Source organism: Metopolophium dirhodum, chromosome 1 (assembly GCF_019925205.1).
Source record: "Metopolophium dirhodum isolate CAU chromosome 1, ASM1992520v1, whole genome shotgun sequence".
Classification (NCBI taxonomy): domain Eukaryota; kingdom Metazoa; phylum Arthropoda; class Insecta; order Hemiptera; family Aphididae; genus Metopolophium; species Metopolophium dirhodum.
Window position 1 is genome coordinate 81178308 of NC_083560.1, and position 25059 is coordinate 81203366.

Genomic DNA, 25059 nt, shown 5'->3' on the forward strand with positions numbered 1-25059 from the left:
TATGATAATAATAATATGGCTATTGACTATGGTATCTTCCTAATATTATTATTTTTAATTTGACATTTGAATACAATACCTCCCTCGATCGGCGATCGATACGTCCAATCTACCAATTGCACTTTGGTCGACGCGTCCGCTTATTGGCTGAATCGTAAACCGTGACGAGTTATCTATTTATTGATAACGGACACAACGTCAAGAAAACCGCAATATCAATGATGTTAATGTTTATCACGACGTAATAACAATAATTCATGTGTTTCTTAAGTGCAACGATAAAGATTGGAGTTGGATTTCTTTCTAAAACAAGAGTCTAGGCGACTTGCAATTTTATAAATATTCTTTTTTAATGGTTGAACGAAAACAACACAAAAATGAAAACGCGATTCTCGACGCTGGACATAATGTGTGTCGTCAACGAAATTCAAAAGTAAGTGTTTGTAACACAATAATGTATTATATTTTATATTTCACCATATTCTATTAGGAAAACAAATATTTTTTTTTGAATATTACCTATGTACTATTATGTACCTACTTGTAATATTATATTTTAATGCTTAAATGCAGGTACCTATTTATATTTGAACGTATTTGAGTGTGCCATATTGAGATTAGTCTTTATTCATTAGTAGGGTTCGGTAACATATTTTGCTATGTTATACTTTCAAATTATAGCAGACCTAAAAACTAGCCATTAGGACCTTTTACACTAAACATTTTTAAGACATACTATGTAAAATTTAACTTTGTGATTCTGTAAAAAATACATGCATTTATTAAAATGTTTTTCTGTACCTATTTATGAACTAAAATAAAATAAAATAACCAACTTTACCAAATAATGAAAATACTATGTTGTATACTTATAGTCTTATATATACAGTGGACATCAATAATAAGACTCGCTTTAGGACCAGCACTAAGTGAGTCTTATATAACCCAATGAACCTTATAGGCAAAGTGGGTAAAGAAACGAAAAAAAAATAATTAGTTTTAACTTAATTTTAGTTTAAACTTTATTTGATTTGACATAATATTACCTACCTACATATAAATTATATTTTATTAAAAAATTTCAAATATTTTACTTATACATATTACATAGGTATTATTTATTTATTATTTTTGTTTGTGTTTTGTTACATTTGACTATTCCATTAATATGCTGCTCGTTCTCGTATTGTATATTAAAGTTAATAGTGCCTCGGTGATGAACAGTTCTCGTCAACACTTTTAGACTACATCCTCATTTTTGAAGGTGGCTTAACTATGACTTCAGCCTCTAAATTGATAACTGAATGTACACTAAAATAATGTAAATTGCAATAAGATGAATTGAAATCACTACGACACTAATGACTTTTCAAAACTAATTTATTTCAAAATTATATCAAAAATGTCTATGTATTTTCAAATAAAAATTTTTACAAACTTTGAATGTTAATAACCAACTATAGTTTAATGTATTTGGACAAGTCCAGACCGTTCCAAGCGATTTTGTGTCTTATAAACGACAGAACCTCATAAGTTACCTCAATGTATTTATGTTAAAACAATTGCGTAATACATTATAATCATAATAAAAGCCAGTTTTCAATTAGGTAGGTAGATCACCATAATTTATTTATTTATTATTACTATTTTAAAAACTAATTTGAATGATAAAACCCTGATAAAAATAATTGTATGATATACATTTATAAACCAAAAATGCTAAGAATTTACCTACAGTGTTGTATATATTTACCATTGTAAATTACAAGTTAAGTTTTGTTGATATAATATTATAATTAAACCAGTTGCCTTCAAATGTGTGATTGTAACTGCTATCATTAGTATTTAATTATATTTTATAAATTAATGGTTTTGTTGTTGTTTTTTTTATAGATTCAAAGGCATGAGATTACAAAGAGTTTATGACATTGATCATAAAACATATTTGTTCAAATTTCAACTTAACAATGATAAGTGTGTATTGTTATTGGAATCTGGTGTTCGATTACATGTTACTAATTATGAATGGACTAAGAATGAAGCACCTAGTAGTTTTAGTATGAAGGTATAATAAATTAACTGTATTAAATTAACAGCTTATGATTATTTTTTTTAAATGTATTATCACTTGCAATTTAATAAACAAAAATAAGAATATATTTTTAAAAGTAATTTATCAATTAAAATTGAAATGCATTTTCAAAATGTATAGTTTTAGGCCTAAGCATTATTTTTTGTAGTGTAATAATCATATTCTTTATCATTAAACAGTCTTTATATTAATTGTTATTAACCTATAGTAACATACTATTATATAGATAATATTAATGTTCAGATTTCATAGTATTGAGTTAAATATAAACGTTGACTTATCTAATGATGAAAACTAATTGAACTATAAATATTATATATTATAAGTACCTACATATATACTATACTTATATATTTTGATTGATTTAAAATTAAATTAAGTTTTCTTTAACATCTATTTAAAAAACGATGAATTATTTGTTATAATTAGTTAAGAAAACACTTATCAAACAAACGGTTGGAAAAATTAACACAAATGGGATTTGATCGAATTATTGATCTGCAGTTTGGTGTTGGAGAAGCAGCATATCATGTTATACTAGAATTATATGATAAAGGCAATATTATTTTAGCAGATAAAGATTATATTATGATAAATATTTTACGTCCGCACACCGAGGATGAAAAACAGAAGTAAAATATTTGTTCGATTTCCCTTAATGTGTTAAAATAAATTTAAATTTTTTATGTATTTTTTGTATGTTATTTATTTATATTTTAAAATTTTAGGTTTTTTGTTAAAGAGGTGTACCCAAATAGCAGACCAAAAAATCGACTTAATCCACCAACGGAAGATTCTTTAATTCAAATTCTGAAAACAGCTAAGCCTTCAACAAACTTAAAAAAGTTTATTTTTTCAAATTTTCCAAATTGTTTAGGTTAGGAATCGGTAGATAATTATTATCATAACTATTATTAGTAGTAGTATTACTACTAGTTTTTATTTAACTGTCTGTTATACCTAATTATTTTATATTTTAAATTTTATAGATTATGGAAATTGTTTATTGGAACATATGTTAATAAGTGGTGGTTTTCCAACAAATACCAGAATTGGTAATGAATTTAATATTGATACAGATATCCAAAAGCTTATGAATTGTTTTTGTATTGCTGAAAAGTTCTTAGACAATATAACTACATTAAAAGAAGTAAGATATAATTTTAACTTTTTTCCAAATATTTTTAGTGTATGCTTTCCTATTAAAATGCTTACTAAAAACCATTTTAAAAATAATAAAAATAGTACTCTTTACTGTTGACACCATTTGCTTTTAGTAATAATTGAATAATTATTTCAAACGAAATACCTTCCATACATTTAGTGTTGGTTTTATATGTTAATGTGGGCACTTACTGAGTACAGATGTAAATTAAATGTACTTACTACATAGTGGTGAATAAAGGTTGGATTTATATTCACTAAAAATCTTTAATATATAATGATTTTATTTTGTTTGAAAAAGGCAATATATTATAAAAATACATATGATGTTATATCTCCTTAAAAATCCAAAATATTCTTTTAAAAATTTTTAATTTTAAACTTATTATGAATTAGTTATAGTTGGTTTTAAAAGATATAATTTTTAGTCTTTTAACTGAGTAATGAATGTATTGATTTTACAACAATGTGCGATTTTGTTAGTGTTTTGTCACCTTTTGGGACAGTAAAAATGCTTTGATCTTCAACATTGAGGATCTAAAATAATTAAGAGGACATCACATCCGCATGTGTTGTCTCCGTCTTATAAATGTACAAAATAGGAAAAACTGTTTTACGCGGGACAACTTTTCTCGAAATTGTCATAGAACTACCAAATTTTCACGACACGTAAAGATAAATGTTATCTGCTTTTTATTTTCATATCATTTTTTATTAGGTACTTCACATATAATCTTTTTTTTTATGAGCTAATTAAAAAAACAAAATGTTTAGAAGCAAATAACTTATATTGTGTTTATGTTATCTAAAATATAGGCATGCTGTTGCATAGATAATTTCCTACCTTATATGTACATTTTGAAGCCTCTACTACAGACATAAAAAGATAAAAGTTTTCCCGCACAAAACAGTTGTTGTTATGTTGTACATTTGTAAGATGGAGACAACACATGCGGGTGTGACAAAGTTTTTACACAAAACATGGTCATATTATATATTTTACAAAATGAATTTGGTATTTTGGCATAAATCGAAAATTATTGAACTTAGATACCTTTGAATTTTCACCAAATGTTTATATTAGAGTTTTTACAAGTTAAAAATTTCAAAGTATTCCGATTGTTTTTGAGTTATTTAGAGACGTTTAAAATTTTAAAATTTCAGATTAATGCAGAGTTATGAATGTATTGATTTTACAATGATGTGTGTTTTTTTTAAAATTATATATCGGGTCTGTGTACACAATAAGTAGTCGAATAATACATTGAATTTCAACTTAAGGGTCCCGGTGCCAGTTAGATTAGTAGTGCTAGTAGATTAGTGGAAAAGTCTAATAATTGAGATGGCAACTAAAATATAAAATTTAATTTTAAAATTTTATAGAATTGTGGAAAATTTGATAATTTAATTTTTTAATATATTGATACCTATTTAGAGGTGGTTGATAGGATGTATTATATCGAGAAAACTTTACGGGAATAACTCTCAAGCTTTGTAGAATTGTCGGATTTTTATGACTATTTTTATCTGAAAGAAAAAGACTTCCTACAGCCCGCATCAATCTCTAATTTTGTATTTTATTTCAAATAATTGTATTAAAAAATTTGTAAAAATACTTTTTATCTTGTATTTTTTTAGACATATTATAAAGTTTGAAAATAAAATATTGAAAAACAGAAATCGATGCAAGTTGTAGAATATAACCTTCTAGGAATTAAAAAAATAATTATGAAATTTGGTTGATTCTGCAAAGCGGTATTGATATTCCTGCAGAGTGTATTTTTGAAGATAAAATGGCATCGGCACCGGGCACCTTAAATATATTTTTTGGTAGAAAAGTGAATCTAATTTATGCATTTGGGAAATCAAAATAATATTCCAAGTAGTTTTCAAAAGTGCCTGGAAAAACAAAAAATAAATTAAGAAAATAGGGGAATTTTTAGACAAAATCAATTTTGAATTTGGTGTAACTCTTAAAAAAATACAGTAGAATCATGCAATTTTCACTGTATGAATTTCTATTCACCATAACATTTTTGAAATATCGTGACTCTTTTTGAACTATTTATAGGCATAAGAAAATTGCAAGTTTTATTGGTTTTTTTTAAAATTATTATCAATAAAATATTTTATGCTTGGTCAAAAAAATTGAAAATTTAAAACATTGTTGTTATTAGTTGAAACTAAAAAAAAGAATTGGGCGTAAATCATCAATAATTGTTATATGTCTTTTTTTGTGCGTCTAAAGTTAAAATGTTGATAAAATTCATTAAATCACAGAAATTGGCAAATTATTTTAAGTTAGAAAATCATAAACATTTTTCTATTTATATCTAAGCGTTTAAAATGTAATACTAAATTCCTTTAGTTTTCCTACTTTCAACATGAGCAGAGTAAAAGCAAAACCAAGAGTACAATTTTAGAGTTTTACAATTTTAAATGACACAATTTAACAAAATTGCATAATTTTAGAATATACATTTTATATTATGATGTCATTAATTATTATTACTATTTACTATTTGGATCGTAATGAAATATATTGCAATCTTCTATTGATGAAATTAACATATAAAGTTTTCAATCATCTGCAAATATTGCACATTGATAATAACAAAATATGTTATTTAGACAATATTGTCAGGCATATAGAAATATAAATTTTTTTTTATTAATAGCTTTAACAAATTATGATTTAGGGTTTTATAATTCAAAAAATTGATCAACAATTGTTACCTGATGGTATTATGAAAGAATTGTGTACCAATCAAGAGTATCATCCTTTTTTGTTCGCTCAACATCAGAAATTACCTTCAAAAACTTATGAAAGTTTTAATGAAGCGGTAGATGAATTTTATTCAAGTTTAGAAAGCCAGAAATATGATGTCAAGTGCATGCAACAAGTTAGTATATTAATACAAGATATTGTGGTACATAACAACATAAGTATTATATTTTAAAAATATCAAATATAAATCCAATAATATAATTTATCATATATTATACAAGTTATTTAGTATTTATCAATAAATAAAATTTAAACGTTTTAAATTTCCAATGTATTTACAAAAATATACATTTCAACTGGCATCTTTTTTCAAATATCTCTCATTTTAAGAGATTATCCAGTATCATATTATTCCAAATTCTATTCTATTATAATATTATTAAAGTGGTTTATATCATACCAAAGTGATACAAAATGCTCACTTCATATTTAAAAATAACATTACAATTAATTAACATTTAAAATAATATTTTTTTTCAAAGGAAAAAGGAGCTGTTAAAAAGTTACAAAATATTGTTAAAGACCATGAAGAACGACTTAAAAAACTTCAAGATACACAAGATGAACACAAATTCAAAGCTGAATTAATAACTAATAATTTGGATCTTGTGGACAATACTATACAGTTTGTAAGGCAAGCAGTAGCAAAACAACTGCATTGGGATGAAATTTGGGATATGATAAGACAATTAAATTTTGAAGATGATGGATGCACATATGCCATAGTAAAGAATTTGAAATTGAGTGTGAACCACATAACACTTCAACTGTTGTAAGTTTTTTTTTAAATAATTTACATAAATTATTAGTATTTTTTTATCACAGTTATTGTTGATGTTATTTTTATTATTAAGTGATCCTTATAATGAAGGAAACCAAAATGAGGAGAACAGTCAATTAATTGATATAGATTTAGGTCAGTCTGCTTTTGGAAATGCTGAAAGGTAAATAGAGAATTACTTTTTTATTTAATGATAAATATGTATTGATATTTATTGTTTCATATTATAGATACTATGGATCTAAAAAACAATCAGCTATCAAAGAGAAAAAAACCATTGACTCCTCAAGTACAGTTTTAAAAATGGCTGAAAAAAAAACCAAACAAACTTTGAAAGATATGCAAGTTGTTGCTTCTATAAATAAAGTTCGCAAAACATATTGGTTTGAAAAGTTTTATTGGTTTATATCTTCCGAAAATTATTTAGGTAAAATTTTGTGTTAGGCCAGGCCAGGCCTACACTAGTGATTTAATTATTTGATAAAATTCCCGAGAGTTGAAAATACTAATTTATAGTGTTGGCCATTGATATCGTGGATATTTTCTTATTAATTTGAATATTAATATTCAATAATATTGCAATATTAGGGTAAATGATTGTGAATCAGAACAATGAAGTTAACAGATGTTTGTAGACTATGTAACAATAACAGTAAAGATAAAGTAGACAACGATACAAGTATCTAATAACTTAAATAGTAAATTCTCGCACATGGCGTTATATTTCAAAGAATAATTAAAAAAATTAATTCATATTTATGATTTTAAATACATCATAATAATAATATAAACTTAGACACCTAATAATTAATATTTAATATACACCCAATATGTACTAAATAAATAATTTTTTTTTTTGTATTTGGCGCACCTATTGATCATCTACGTCAAAATCGATAATTCAAAATAATATAATTTGCCAAAATCACTAATTTACTTAAAAATATAAGTAGACTATTTGTTTCTTTTCACACCATAATAATTCACTCATTAATAATAATATGAATCATAATCATCTAATGTCGAATGTTGTGTAAATAGTACCAAGTATAGAAAATAATTTCTTTTCTAACTTAGGTCACTTCTTTTAATTGTGGAGACGTTCACATTATAAAATTACTTATAAATTCTAGATCAGCGGTTCTTAACCTTTTGTAGATCACGGACCCCCGATGAAAGATTTCTAGAAATCACGGACGCCCTTACAAATTTTTTTTTGAATATCTTTATTTTTACAAAACATCTCATGTTATCATAACCAAAATTATAATAATTATTTTATATAACAAATTACATAAGTAGACATAACAAAACATACACATTTATAATTATTTTATTACAATTAATTTTATATAAAAATGTAATATAAAACCATAATTGAGTACAGTCGATCAACTGCACTTAGTGGCAGTAAATATAAGACTGCCGAAACCACAGTGCTGTACGTATGTTAATTTTGTAAGAACAAGAAAAACTGATTATACTTAATAAATATTAATAATACAATTATTTGGTGTAGAATCTACATATTATATATGAAAAAAAAAAAAATAATAATCCATCAATATTGTAATAATGCATTCATGTCACTTATTGACGTATGTTATGTGTTAAGGCTGCCGCGGACCCCCAGGGGGCCACGGAACACCGGTTAAGAACCGCTGTTCTAGATGTCAGTTTTTTGCTATCATAGTATCATTGATCAATTTCTATATTTTCTCCACAAACTTTGTACCCCACGTGCTTACCTATACTTGTATAGGTTTCCGTGACATGGTTTACATTTAATTTTCTAGATATTATAATAATACACATTTTGCAAGAAAAATTTCTTAACCTGTTTAGATAAAAATAAATAACCAAATCTCATTAAAATTTTAGTTTGAATTTTTAAAAAATACATGTTTTTAAGACTTAAATATTTTTACATTACTCATTTATGAAGTGCTATTAATGAATAGCTTCTTCTTCAAGCCAACCATGACCAATGCCCTATAATTGTATTTCCCCTCCATTGTGCTTATTGTAATTATATTTTTATACAGATTGTACAAATAAAAAACAAATATGACAAAAAAAAATAAATATTACTCACAAATTTATTTTTATGTATATACATTTAATCCACCACTCCACCTCTGCAATAATAAATATAAAAATATAAATACTGTTTGATTTGAAATATAAAACTAACCGTTTTAATAAAAACAATTAAAACCTATTCTCTGGGCTAATCCCTTGGCTTAAATCACTGAATTTTTAAATTTGACTTCCATTAATTCCTTTTATAATATATTTAGGTATTTTGTATTGGTATTACACATCTTGCTGTTTCATACATTGGCTATCAAGATAATTAGATTCAATAACACTTATTATAACTTACCATAATATAAGTGAATTTTATATATTTCTCGGGCAATTTTATTTTCTAAATAAATCATTAGTGTAAATAGGTCATTATTTTTAGTTTTAATTTTTATGACCAGAGTACAATATTATTATGAAAGAGTATTAATTAAAAATGTTAAATAAAAATATTAATCAGTAATTACATGAAGTTTTAATGTATAATACAGTATTAATGTATTAAATATATTGTGTTTTCATGTTTCACAGATTTTAAATTTATTATAGAAATAGTTAACTTTTTTACTTGGGATATATTATTTTATAGGTTTCTTTTTTATTTTTGTTCATGTTTTATACAAGTACATAGTAGTTGGTACATACTTGATAGTTGATATTTAAGAGGATGTCGGCACACTATTTGTTTTCTCCTTATGACTACGCGCAACATGACAATTGTACGTTCACAATAATGGTTGTAATCATAATAATTTTTAAAATTAAGGTTGAAATGACCTCTTATAATCTAGGGTATCTCATAGGCGTTTTATTATATTTTAATTTTAAAGCGAGTTATCATCTACAAACAATTTACAATTTTAAAATGCTGCTATCTATTTGCCTGTTGAATTTTACTTCTCAACTACAACAGCTTATTTTCTATTTGTGATATTATTTAATGTGTCATTATTTGTCGAAGTCCAATATAATTATATTTAACTATTACTAACTTAACTATATTGTGACGCACTTGCAACAACTAAAATCTGATGTACATCAGATTATTTCGAAGTCACAACTATTAAGATTATTACTAGTAATATTTGTTGATATAATTTATACTATATTTAAAATATAGTATAGAATTTAGGAACAAAAATGTAAGCCGCATACTTTAAATTATAAAGTATCATGTAAACAGCCATATATCTTAATAACACAATACTTTTAAAACTTCAGTATAGATACTTAACTTTTAAATTTTCTTTATGTTTTCAATGTGTACAATCACCGTTAAGATAAATTTGATAAATATATTATTTTTGCATGATAATTTAATTTATTCACCTAATGATTTATAAATGCATATTATTAATAGTGATTTACTATAAGAATTTGGTAAAAATACATTTAAAATTGTTTATTTTTTGTAATACTTATCTACTTTTTATTTCTCATGTTTAGTTATTGCTGGACGTGACGCTCATCAAAATGAAGTTATTGTTAAACGATATATGAAGTCATCAGATGTTTATGTACATGCTGGATTTAGTGGTGCAACTACTGTTTTAATTAAAAATCCAATAAATCAACCAGTCCCTCCTGCTACACTCAATGAAGCAGCTGTTATGGCAATTTCATACAGGTAGATAAATATTTTTCAAAATTACTATTCAGGATAAGAATGCCCACTCGACTGGCAAAAACTAGTTAGTCTATGTCATGCTGCCCCTTCCATTAACAATGGAGGTGGCCATTGAAAACAAGAGTAACGTTGGTTGCCGACGATTGGTGCTTATTCACAGAGCACCTGGCACCACTTGAGACGATCTAACTGTTCTGGTGGCTCATTATGCATACACAAAAGTGTATAATTTTATTCTGAATAGAGTATAAGAGCCACAATTTTTGTCGGCAAAGCGGAAAAGCCACTAACGGCAATTTTATAATTTAGAGTTAGCCATGCTGTGTAAACCATGCTGTGTAAAAACATATTCTCTTTCTTTAGTTAAGACAAGTAAAAAATGTGTGCTTTCTTATGTCACCAATTGAATAATAAATATCAAAAATAAAAAATAAATACAAAGTCACCTAACATACTATGATATGTTTTATCAAATACTAATAAAGCGGGTAAGTGAGTAATATTTAGCTGTACAGTAGATGGTTAGAGAGTCACTGTAATGGACATGTTCTATTTGAATTCAGTGATTTAGAATTATTATATACAAAAACGATTCTGAGCAAAGACTGTCTGTTAGCCTATAATATTACTAAGTAGGTATATTTTATCATATTATTGTGATTAAAGTAATTTATTTTACTATTAGGCATTAGTATATCAGTAGGTTAAATTCATTTTTGTCAAAAAATTGGCATTTCAAAATTTTATTGTGTGTATATTTTATAATATATTTACTCTACAAGTATAAAGTACCCAATAAAAATATTTTAAAATTGCAAAAAAATAACTATAATTGTTATTCTTGGTTTTAATATATTCATTTCGTCCAAATTTAAACTTAACTTATATTGAACCTTGTTTTAAATTTTCAATCCTTGCCTATCAAAATTGAACATTTTATACATTTTTAACTACAAAATAATTTGATAAGTAGTAACTAAAATATAAAATATAATATTCAAATTTTATAGAATTTTGAAAATTGGAATACCGGCACAGCACCCTTAAATGATTATAAAAATAAATTTTGCTTATGTATTTTTAATATTTTCTAACTGACATTATAACAATGTGAGAGAAAAATGTGCATAAACAGCTCAAAATATTTTGAAAATGTTATCAAGTACAAAAAAGGTTATAAGTGTATAAAGGATGGTTTTAAATTTGAATTCAATGATATAATATCATTGTATACGAAAAATGATTCTGAACGGTGACAGTTTTTTCAGTGTGGATATATTTTTATATTATATTTATATTGTTATGACTTATTATTAATATGGTAAGTTGAATTAATATTATAAAATTACAACAAATTAACTTAAATTGTTATTCTTGGTTATTTAATATGCAAGTTCCTCTAAATTTGAACATAAAAAAAAACTTAGTTAAACTCAGTTTTTTTTTTTTTTGGTTACAGAATAACGTACTTACGAGGAACCTTCTTGTAAATTTTTAATCCTTAGCTATAAAAGTTGAACATACTATACATTTTTAACTACAAAATCATTTAAAAATTAAAAGTTTGATAAATGTTATCAAAATTCTAACTTTAATCAACAAAATAACAAAATCGCTACATGAGAAATCAAGTGAATATCCAATCTTATAAAAATATAAACTTCAAACGTTCATAAAATTTAATTTGATTTGCTCGTAGACATTTTTTTTTCATAAAAATAAGAAAACTTATGAAGCATCTTGTATTACATTTTCAAATCTTAGATTTAAATATAAAAAATATTATGAATTTCTAACTCAAAATAATTTGCACATTTTTGGGAATTTTAGGTATTTTCTCAATATTTGAATTTTAAATGCTTATAAAAAATAATTGTGACTAGATTTATAATATTTTTTATCCATCTTCTATAGAATAAAAATCTAAAAAAATTTAAAACAGAAAAAGTCTGTAAAAAGCTGAGAATAAGTCAAAATATTTTGAAAATGTGATGGTGTCTAGTGAATGATAATATAAACATTCAGTCAAAATTTCATGTATCTACAGTCATTTTTTTAGAGTTACACCGAAAACCAAAATCAATTTTGCTTATAAATTCCCGTTTTTCCTTAATTTTTCACGGCGATTTTGAAAACTACTGGAAAATGTTTATTTTTGACCCCCCAAAGTACCAACTAGATTCAATTTCCTTTCAGAAAAGATACTGTTGAAGAAAATCTAAACACATTACCTAAAAGGTGATGACAGACACATAAAAAAATTATATATAAAAAAAAACACACCACTGTGAAATTAATACATTCATCTCTTCGCTGAAAATCTAAAATTTTTATGAATACTGAACTCAAAAAAATTTACGAATTGTCTCAATCCTTACGAATTTTGTGAAAATTTGAACTTCAGCCACTCATAAAAAATTATTTTGGATTTATGCTCAACTTTTTATTATTTTCCTCTAACAACTAACAAGGAACCTTGTATTATATTTTCAAATTTTTTGACAGAATGAAATTTTTTATTGACGTTAATTTAAAAAAAAACTAATAATAATAGAAAATGTCATATGCCTATAAATAGCTCAACATGAGTCAAAATATTTTGAAATGTTATGGTGTATAGAAAGTGTTAATATTAATATTCAGTTAAAATTGCATGTATCTATATATGCATGTATCTAATTATTAATGATGTTGGTTTTTAGTATACCTCCTAAAAAACTACCGTAGATACATACAATCTACACCATATGTTATATTTATCAATTCCCAAACTTTTTCTATTTTGTAGTCAACAATTTATAAAATGTTCAACTTTTAAATCAAAGGATTTAAAATTTAAAACAAGGCCCATTTAAATAGGTTATATATAATTTACTTTATTCACAATATCATCAAATATACTTAGTAATGCCATAGGCTAACTGACCGTCTTCGCTCAGAATCGTTTTTTTATACAATGATATAACATTGAATTCAAATTTAACACCATCCATTACAGTGACCCATTTGTAACCTAATGTACAGCAGGGCAATACCTACTAGCCCACCTTTTTTTACATTAAAAATATGGTTTTTGGCAATACTGAAAAAAAAATAAAAAACGATAATTTATCATAAAAAAAAACTCAACATTGCAAACATTTGAAGATGATAAATTGTAGGCTCTTAATAATAATAAAACAGCTTAGGGGCCTTTAATTAAAAGATTTTAAATGAAATAAAAATATTCATTATACACATTAATATTAGAAAAGTTAGGTATGTAAACTGAACTGATAATAAGGGTATCAGAAGGCAGTTTTATTGTTACAAATAAAAGTTCAATTTTATTTTTATGGACTATTATGTAATAAGATATTAACGAGTTAAAAACGCTTCCTCCAGTGAGTTTTTATGATGTAAACCTATGCTTAAATTATGTATTATTTGTTAATTTCCCACTGATTCAATAATATATAATTATTAATTGATATATTAATTATGTTTCTGTTTTGCTGAATAGAAAATGAGCTATTTTATGTAATGCTGCACGTGAAGAAAATGGTTTTAAGTAATTTTCAACTAAAATGTTAACTCTAAAAGTTCCACTCGTCTTATATATTTACACCTAAAAATATACACAAAATATTAATAGAATAACCAACAGTGGCGCAACTAGACCTTATGGTGCCCTAGTAACAAAAATTACTTGGTTCCCTACAATATATTATTTTCTTTATATATTTATATTTTATAGTATAGATAAAAAATAAATATATACATATAAATTATACAAATTATAACATGGGTAGGTAGGTTCTTTAATTCATAAAAAAAAAATTAATACATGTACATGTTAACAAAACTTAACTTTTCTAACTTTTAAGTTTGCAAAATGTTCTATTATTTTGTTTATATTTAACTGTTTAGTCTTATTTTTTTCAATGTTCAAAATGGCAATGTTTGATAGTCTATCTTGATTCATTGAATTTCTTAAGTAATTTTTAATAAGTTTCAGTTTAGAAAACGATCTTTCCGCTGATGTAACTGTTACAGGTAATGTAAGATAAATTAAGGTTGCACTTAAAATATCACTATATGTTGAACTATAGTCATTTTTTAAAATATATAATGTCAATAGTTCGATACTTTTAACTTCAAAAATATTTATTAATTCTCTTATTGACAGTAACTGCCGTATTAAATCTGAGCTTATATCATCTTTGTATAATTGTGTAAAATCATACGAAGCTTTTATTAAGTCATCTTCAGATAAATTAACTAATGTACTTGGCTGTAAAAAATCAAAGTTTTCAGTTATTTCCTTTAATCCGTTAAATCTTTTAGAAAGCTGAAAAATAACTGTATCAATCACTGGTAAGAAAACTCGAACTTTAAAATTATCTTCTGTAACATTCAATCTTCTATCACCGTCAACTTCTTCAAAATGTTTAATAGCGAATTTAGAACGAACTTCATGGTAATCTTTTGAAATTCCCCATTTATCACACATGTTATGACTTGTTAATATTAAATCATCATACTGATTTCTTAAATTTTGAATAGTAAAATTAGCCTCTTGTAAGTTTTGACAAGCATTATGTAAATTAGTATTTTTACGTTGAAGAGACTGTGATACTCCATATAATGGTCTTAATATTTTTTCCCATAAGCATAACAACAAAACAAATTCAATTTTTTCTAATTTTTTTTTTAGAGCATTTGCAATATTTCTTTCTTCTTTTTTCTGACTAGTTAAGGAAATATTGCTTAAGGATTTCAAAACATCAATAAATCTCATTTTTAAGGCATAAATAGATACGTGTCGCGATTCCCAGCGAGTGGGGGATACTTTTTTTAGGACTCTTTGCTTTATTTTATTTGCATCTACTTCACCAAAAGCTAAAGTTGCCCACCTTGGTGCACTTGAACTAAAAAAATTGAATACAGCCTGAACAGTTTCAAAAAACATTAACACTTTATATCTTCACATAGTAAATTTCTTGTGCTTGAAGCCAGTAAATCAATTAATTCGTTTTGTATTTTCCAACTGAGGTATTTGATTTTCTTTTTCTCATCATTTAAAAGATCACTCATAATAGGATCAAATTCTGCCAAAAGATAAACCATTTGTAGAAAGTTTCCTAGAAAATAAAAATTTATTATTTACTAAAATAATTACTTATACGTTACATATAATTATGACAGTACAAACACATACATATAATATATATTATAAACAATTTGAAATGTATGCAAACAGGTAATCGATAAAAGTTCTTGGTGCTTTTTATTATTTAAAATAAAATACCTAACATAAAAGCTTACCTGGACTTGATAATTTTCCTTGGATATCTTAATGTTCATGTCCTCTAAGAGCTGTATTTCCAGCAGTTAATGATAAAATAATTTTTATGATTCTCTTTAATACATTCTGCCAGTAGACTATTTCAGTAGCATATTGATGTTCTATACTTTTGTCTATGGTTTTATTTGTTTCCCAATTGGAGCGAATTTTCCTGGCTTCGATATGTTGATTTGATGATTCGTGTTTTTCAATTTTTGATGCTAGAAGTCGCCAATCATTAATCCCTTTGATCCAAGAATCTTGGTAGTAGGAATATTGACGATTAGCGAACAACCAACATGTTTCGCAATAAGCAACATTCCATCCAACAGAATAACACAACCAAAACCGTGGAACATTTATACCAGATTTTAATTTCATTGTATAAAAATTAGTTGAGAATCGAAAACATTTTCCGTCTTCATATTTTCTGTAAGGAAAATCAATGTCTGGCCTACATGGTCCACTAGATATTATAAATCTCTTAATATTGCAGTTCATGTTTTCATCATAGTGACATATATCAGATGGATACTCATACTGCACGAATTTACCTAAAATTAGGAAAACACAATTAATAATATGTGATTTTTAAAATTCAATTTTTTTTTTTTTTATTGTATGATTGATAACTTTGTTTTATATTGTAGCTACACTTTTGTAACATGAATAATAATAATTTTTGTTAACTCATAAGTTGACATTTCATAACATAAAATTAAATCCATTTAATGACCTTAGTTGTTTATGTTGTATCATGAAAAAAAAAAAAAGTCTTAAACTACTAAATTAGTTTATATATTATTTTAGTAGGTACCTAATACCTATCTATTTTATAACATATACCTAATTTTTTTTCAAATAATTGTTGAGAGATATAAAACATTACTAAACATACCTACTAAGTACTAATAATATATTATACAATTTTATAGCATTAATATTATATTAAGTACCTGTATCGGCTACATCTTCTGAAATATTTCTTACATCTGAGATGACTGGATCCAATATTTCATTTATGATTATGTCATTATTTTCTTTATTCAGAGCACAGCTATTAACTATAATCATTAAATAAATAATAATAAATAGTAAATGTATTTAATATAGACTACAGAGTACATGAAACTGTTTTATCAATTAATTGTTGACAGTTAAAAACATTACCTACTAAATATAATAATAATATATGTATATCATACAATTTCATGGCATTAAATATTAATTAATATTAAGTACCTGTATTGGCTGCATCTACTGAAATATCTCTTACATCTGAGATGACTGGATCCAATATTTCATTTATGATTATGTCACTATTTTCTTTATTCAGAGCACAGCTATTAACTAAAATTATTATAAAAATAATGGTAAATGTATTTAATATAGAGTACCACAAAATTATGGTCTAAAGTTTTAAAATATAATTATTGTTTTTATACCTACCAATTTCAGATTTTGGTTTTTTTTTTTATAAATTGATCTATAGATCCTCTTATTTTATTTACATGCTCATTGTTAATTTGTTTTAATTTACGTTTTGCATAACCACTTAACTGCTTTCTATTTGATTGATTTGATGACATTTTTTTTTAATGGAATGTAGTACAATCAATTGAATTAAAATAGTTAAATATTAATAAAAACTTAAACTGTTCAACACTAGTCACAGGCTTTAAATTAAATTCAATTGGTATTGGCAACTGCTTACTGCACTGACTTAAAAACATCAAATATAGGTTTGTATAGTATACATAAAGTACCAACTGTTCCAAGTAAATTACGAATGATCCGTCGTTTCCGTCGTCCATCATCCGTGATAACTGATAATATTACAAAAATTACTATTTTTGTTCTAATTTTAGATATTATACTAATTTTCCGTCTATTAGCGTCTTCGTAGTTCGTAACAGTGTCGTACTAACTACAATTAGTCCTCAACCGTTACCCACTGCTAAACCGATTTATACGACTATAATACCATTAACAATTTATAACTAATTGAATGTTCCACGGAAAGAAAAATCTATTTTTGTAATTTTTACAAGAAATACCTTCATTCATCTTTATTACCACAATAATATCTTTATTCAAATCTTGATAATTTATGTTAGAATAAAATAAATACCAAAAACACAGACATCAGATGGTGCCCCCTAAAATGTCAGCTGCCCTGGTGCCCTGGTGTAAGTACCACCCAACACCCCCGCTTGTTGCGCCACTGATAACCAATTAATGGTAATATTTGTGAATATGTTACTTTCATAATACTACTATTATAGTTAAAAATTACTTAATATTATTTCAATTAGATGCAAGAAATAGAATAGCTCATTGTCTATCCAAAAAAAATAGATGCATATTAATTATTGATTTGATAGGAAGATCGACAGAAGAATTTTAGTGAATAAATAACTTTAAGGCTGTTGAAAGCTGATTGTTTTTTTCATGCATTTAGACCAATATTCGAAACAAAAAAATTCCCTTCCGAAAGTTCAATTTTAATTTAAGAAAACTAACTTGTTAATTATTTATGTCTGTGTTTTGTAGAAAATTAGATTTTTATTTCATTTTTTATAGTAACACTGCAGTAAAAGTTCATTTTGAAAAAGAAAATTATTTTTTTTACTATATTAATTAAACAATACAATAAATCCTAAATCCATTTTCTATAAAACCTAGAAAATAGAATAAGGAATTTAAATATGTTTCAAAATTAAAATTGTGCTTTCGGTACTGCGTGCATGTTTTGTTTACTTTCTGTGATTTTCTAGCCACAGGAGTTGAAACTCTTTTGATCGTAAAATATAGTGGCATGTGACTAGAGTATAATATAAGCTACAGGCTTCTAAAAATCTTAGCCGTAGTTTATCTTTAACGCAGCCATACTGATGGATATGGAATATTTCCAAAATCTAACCCCTTAAAAATGCCTTTAAACAGCCTTAAATGTGGTTTCCCAACATTTAACTATTTTCCATTAGTGATTGTGTCAAGTCAATGTTTCATCAATTATTTATATTTTACTAATGTTTTGTTTTTATATACATATAATATTTGTTTTTCTTCTACATTAATTTTAATAGCTATCTATTAAAATGTAATGTTAAAATTAATAATTTATTAAATCAATATTGTTGGTTTCTATTTGATATCATTATGATCATTTAAACCTTTGTTCATGTAATACAAGTTAGGAAAGCCCACTGTACTTTAATACATGCAATAAACTACAATTCCAAAACCATTTAAAAAGAATTTGGTAACATTAATATTTTGGATTGTATGAATCTATATTAAGTACTTATACAATAAAAAATTACCTTAATAGATTTAATATTAACAATCTTAATTAAATATTTTAATACAAACAATCATACCTAAGTAAAGTAACCAATGAACAATAGTTGAATTAATAAATATCTTAATATCAACAATCGTAACTATGTACTGGTATCTAACGGACGGACGACACAATGGGAATATAAGGTGTTGTAAACTTATGTTTAAAAACTTAAAATATTGTATATTATTTAAATTATAAAAACAATAAAATTCATAATTTTGTTTGTATTAAAACTAAACTAATTAAATTTAAATTTCAGTGTTTCTTGGACTATGAAAATTAATTTACAAAATGCATTTTGGGTGAAACCTGAACAAGTATCTAAAACTGCGCCCACTGGAGAATATTTGACTACTGGCAGCTTTATGATACGTGGTAAAAAAAACTATTTACCAGCAACTCATCTTATATTAGGTTTAAGCTTTCTGTTTAAACTAGAAGATAGTTCTATACCTAGGTAAATACTAAAAAAATATTTAAATGACAAAAATAAAATTACAAATATAATTGTGTTTAGACATGCAAATGAACGTAAAATTAAAGGTATCGAATATGAAGGCTTAGATAACATTGAAGAAAACAATGATGAATTTGAAAATATACCGAGTGAAAATGATAGTGATGAAGGTAGTACCTATTAAAATGTTTATAATATGAAAATAAATAAATAAACTATTTATCATATTATGTGATTTGATAACATTTATAAAAATAACTTATTTCATTATTATGTAGATCTAGAGAAAAATATAGAAACCGAAAACAAAGAAACCCCATATACAGTCAATGATGATGGTGAAAGTCTAGAAGTTAAAACAAATAATCAACATTTAGAAGGAGAAGAAGAAGAAAAAGAAGAAGAATTAAGATCCAATAATGAAACGTCAATAAAGTAATGACATATTTATTTAAAACTTACCATTCTATTTATATTCCTAACAACTTACTCTTATAATGATGTCAATGCACTATTTGTATTTTCCCTCTGGCCCATGCACAACATACAAAATTTGTGTTCAAAAAAACCAATCTTGTGTTGTTACTTGTTAGGTTTAAAATTAGAGAGAATGGGCCTTATGAATATCAAACGGAATAATATGAAGAACATTATCTTTTATCATGGGCTCTATATGATTTTTACAATATTTCTATTTTTGTAAAAATTATGAGTATGTAAATATTTAATTTTTAAAATACAATTTAAAAATTCAACGTACTAACATAGATAATATTTTAAATTTAAGTTTGATAATAAGTCAATTCACTCTAATATTAAAGTTAACAACTGTGGTATCATTCGTATAGCGTGATACGTGGTAAACCTACTACGCCTTACTCTCATACTCTCTAGTTAATGACACTCTCTAAACTTAATTAAAATTGCACTGTTAACTCGTAAGGTACGATGGTATGCGCTTGCCGATTCTACGTCGGTTCCTTCTAATTAGGAATGACACAAAGATTACATATACCTTAGCACTATTCAGTTTAATAAAACCTCATTGACACATAGTACGTATATTCCGGCACTGTTCCTATAAAAAGTAAAAACGTAAAACGACTGAAATAATATTCAACTTGGGTTTTCAGGTCGTAAACACTTTTATTAAAATGTAAAACAAAAGTAAATAAATCGCTTATTCGGAATAATTAGCCCGTACAACGATTGTCGCTATCTACGATTAACATACAATCATTGTACCTACGTCCCCCCGAATCAGTCAGCAACAATGGGGCTGCTCGTGCTTGTGCTTACGGTGACGTTATAAAGCAAAATATTATTGCTGCCTCAGCACATCTTGCTTCACTGGCTTGACCTATGTCAATAATTTACAGTTGAAAATATTCTCACCTATATTACATATATTATATTAAATAATATTATGCTGATGACTGTCTACAATATATGTCACAACATAAGAATGGTTTTGCTGAATGCAAATTTGCAATATTGAGCATGAATCAAAAGAGAAAATAAATGGTGCGTTAAGATCTTATTAAATATACCCCACAGAATACAGATGCTTAGTATTGGTCACTTGTCTTGCTTTAGTCACATTAATATAAAATAGGGCTGAATTTTTACATTAATTTAAACCCAACAATAACACTGCAATTAAAAAAAAAAAAGGTAATCCTTCACAGGATGCCTGGCAGATGTGAAACATTGAAATTGTTGGTTGTTGAAAGAATTTATAATTAAAGAAAACCAAATAAATAAATATGGAATAAAATAAATAAAAATATAGAGTCGTTAATAAAATAAATATGTTTTTCTTATTATTATTATTATATCAGTGTTATAGGTGTAACAAGTATTCCTAACTGTAATGATACATGTAAATCTGTCGAACAATCTGATGCTGTATCTTCAGATAGTGATGATGATGATATCGAACTGGATGATGTCAATGATTTAGGTAAGACTTAGTGAAAAGTATAAAAAAAAAACTTGATCTATTTAGTCAATTATAGTAGAGTATTGATTATCATTACGTCCATTATCAGTGAATTAACAAAATTTATATATTCCAGTTTGTTTTATGAAGGTCAATATTATTTTATTATCTACTACAGCTCACTTTTGATTTGTCAAAAAAAAAAAAATAATGTATCTGCTGTGTAGGAAAAATGAATTGTTATATATATAAATACATTTTATAAATAAAAAAGTTTAAATACTAAAATCACCTATTTTCTACAATATTATTTTTTATTTTAATATACATTTATACTTACATGCATTAGTTTTATTTTTAATTATCAGCACCCATTTTGGTTGAAATTAGAGTGAATAACCAACTGACAATATACTGTTAATTATGTTGATCTAAACAATTTTGATTTTTATAATTAAATAAAAACTGCATAAAATATAATTTTTCATTACATTTTATATTAATAATTGATTATTAATTAATTCACAGATAAAAAAAATGAATCTAATAAACCTCAAATTTTGAAACGTGGCCAGCGAGGAAAATTAAAGAGGATCAAAGAAAAATACAAAGATCAAGATGAAGATGAAAGAGAAATGAGAATTAAATTACTACAAGTAATAAATATTATAAACTATAAGTATACTAAACATATCCACCTAAGTTATGAAAAACCGACAATCCAAGTTAGAATGATTTAGGTTTACTAATAGACAAGTGTTGTACAATTGCTTTTAAAGCAAAATACTTATTTATTTTCTTGTTTATTAGTTTTTAACTACATTTTATACGATCTTATTTATCTATTTTGTAAGGAATTCAACTAAAATAAATTAATAATACTAATCAATTTTTAAATTTTAAATAATGTCTAATTTTTAATTTAACAATTTTTGAAACGAAAAATATTTTGTGGTAGAGTATTTGATATGTTGGGAAATAGAAGTATAACAATAAGTGAAACACTCAGGATTGAGCTTGTTGGGTACAGTGAAAGCACTCAGTGTCACATGGCAGTAGAGAAGGAGAATATTGATTAAACTAAAACCCAATATTAGAATGAGTATACTGTATCTCTGTATTCGTTATACTCTTACTCTCAAACTAGCTTTGTGAAGTCACACTGTACTGTTTCATTTTTGTTATGATTTAATATATCAAAATAAAAACTTACAAGAAACCTTGTATTTAATGTTCAATTCTATTCAAAATTAAAAATTGTATACATTTTTAACTATTGTTTTAGTCAACATTTTAACTTCAAAGCCATAAAAAAAATTGTACCTGTATATTTAGTAATTTAAATTATTAAAGAACGACCATGACGTGGGATGTTATATTAAATTTTCAAGCTTTTTGACCAAGGTATAATATTTTTTTTAAAAACATAAGGACAATTTAAAATGTCTATAAACTATTTAATAACTATTTATAACCTTTAACTAGTTTAAATATTCTTAAAATTTTATTCTGTATTGAAAGTTATAATTTAAATAATACCGGAATGTTAAAAATGTCTACGATTAATATTTTTAGGAAGACCAAAATTGTTTAAAGAGGAATTATTATTTTATGATATCCAATGTTATCTAATTAGAAATTCAACTGTTAATTCATGTGGATATGATTTTTTTTTCTGTTTTATGAATTATTAAAACAATTTTGTGTGTTTGCATGGTTCAACTTAAAAAAACTGGTTTATATTTGACAGCTTTAACTGCATTGCACTATTTAACATACTTCATGTGAACTTCAAACTAGCCACTTTTTCAATTGTAAATAAAGCAATTAATTATGCCCAAGCATAATTTTATTTCAGTTGACAATTGTTATTGGTTAGCCTACAAATTTCCTATTCCTCTAATTTTGAAGTTACACATCTATCTCGTATGGAGCTTTATTTTTGTTAATAAAATAATAACCTATAAAATAATTTACATTTATTTTATTTTAGTCATCAATGAATGAAGACAAAAAACTGAAACGTGCTAAAAAGAAAGACAAAAAAAATAAAAAGTCTACAGATAAAAATAAGGCTGCTGGAAATAAAAAAATATTCATTAAACCTTTGCCTATGCTTCTTGAAGCACCTAATGATACAATTCAATTTGAAGAACAAAAGGAACCAATAAAAAAATCTGAGGATAATGAAAACTCGGAAGATGATGAAACAGATAAACCAACAGATCTAACTGAGACCCATATGTTGGATTCATTAACTGGTGTGCCATACGCTGAAGATGAATTACTTTTTGCTGTACCAGTAGTAGCACCCTACACCGCTCTCACAAATTATAAGTAATTAATTTGAATATAACTGTTTTGAAATTAAACTAAAGCTGTGTTTTTCTATTAGATACAAGTTAAAATTAACACCTGGAAACACAAAAAGAGGTAAAGCATCAAAGACATGTTTGAATTTGTTTTTAAAAGACAAAACGTCAACGACCAGAGAAAAAAACTTGATGAGGAGCGTCAACGTACAGGATATTGCTAGAAACATACCAAATGGGGTTAAATTGTCTGCCCCATCACTCAGCAAAATTCTTAATAAATAGGCAAATAATTAGCATTGTATATACTTAATAATTTCACAATTGAAACTTAAACTATTATCTCTATATTAGTACACCAACTGTTATATCCAACTTACATCTAAAGTTAATATATTAATATTAGGGTTTGTTGTTAATTTAGAAATATTTTATTTTGTATATCATGCTTATTTCTGAACACTATGTTGTTAATTATATTACTTTTCAATTATAATAAATTCAATTTCAAGTAAATCATGAAATGTGTATTCTAGTTTGGTAAATCATAAAATTATAAAATAGATAAATTTTTCAAATTTCAGTTAACTGGATATTACCTAATTATTAGTATCGGTATAAAACAACATAATATAAAAAAATTATGTGGTCAATCTAAAAGTTAAGAGTAAAATGTAGGATGAACCCGATACTTTAATAAAAAAGAATCTTCTATTGCTAACATGTATTAATGTATTATAAGTTATAACTAAAGACCAGATTTAATTGCGTTGAAAACACGCAAAAACTGCAAATTAAAATTGGATAATTGCACTACAAAATACTTAAAAATTGCACAAGAAATCGCACTATAAAATCACTCATTAAAATTAAATCTCTAACGTTATACTTTATTCAGGTGTATGCTTGCAAACTGTGCCGCCAAACACTGTCTGACATCCCCCCTCCCCCCACGGCGAAGGCTATGCATTCTTTAATATACCGGTTGTTGTCCGTAGTCCGTGTTGATGCTGTTTGTTCGTACTGAGAATCATAAAAAAAAAAAAAATGTTTTGCGTGGTTATTAAACAATAACAAAATAGGTAATATTTCGCAAAATAATATTATATGTAAACAAAATATGTGTGATAATC

General features: G+C 25.5%; 2 protein-coding genes across 2 annotated transcripts; one reads left to right on the forward strand and one right to left on the reverse strand.

Annotated features, from left to right (window-relative positions):
* The first annotated feature begins 231 nt into the window (after positions 1-231).
* On the forward strand, positions 232-24442 carry LOC132935392 (ribosome quality control complex subunit NEMF homolog). Its single transcript, XM_061001938.1, has 17 exons — positions 232-433; positions 1894-2065; positions 2522-2724; positions 2821-2969; positions 3082-3242; positions 5956-6159; positions 6527-6816; positions 6899-6988; positions 7056-7252; positions 10360-10540; positions 19475-19672; positions 19733-19842; positions 19951-20107; positions 21514-21635; positions 22143-22270; positions 23608-23951; positions 24010-24442. Exons 1-17 carry the CDS (start codon positions 378-380, stop codon positions 24209-24211), a joined length of 2964 nt encoding a protein of 987 aa, XP_060857921.1. The 5' UTR covers positions 232-377; the 3' UTR covers positions 24212-24442.
* Positions 15876-17933, reverse strand: LOC132936122 (uncharacterized). The gene is made up of 4 exons (XM_061002808.1): positions 17924-17933; positions 17109-17216; positions 16823-16930; positions 15876-16420 (listed from the first exon to the last, which is right to left on the reverse strand). The coding sequence occupies exons 1-4, from the start codon at positions 17931-17933 to the stop codon at positions 15876-15878; spliced, it is 771 nt and encodes a 256-aa protein (XP_060858791.1).
* Positions 24443-25059: the final 617 nt, after the last annotated feature.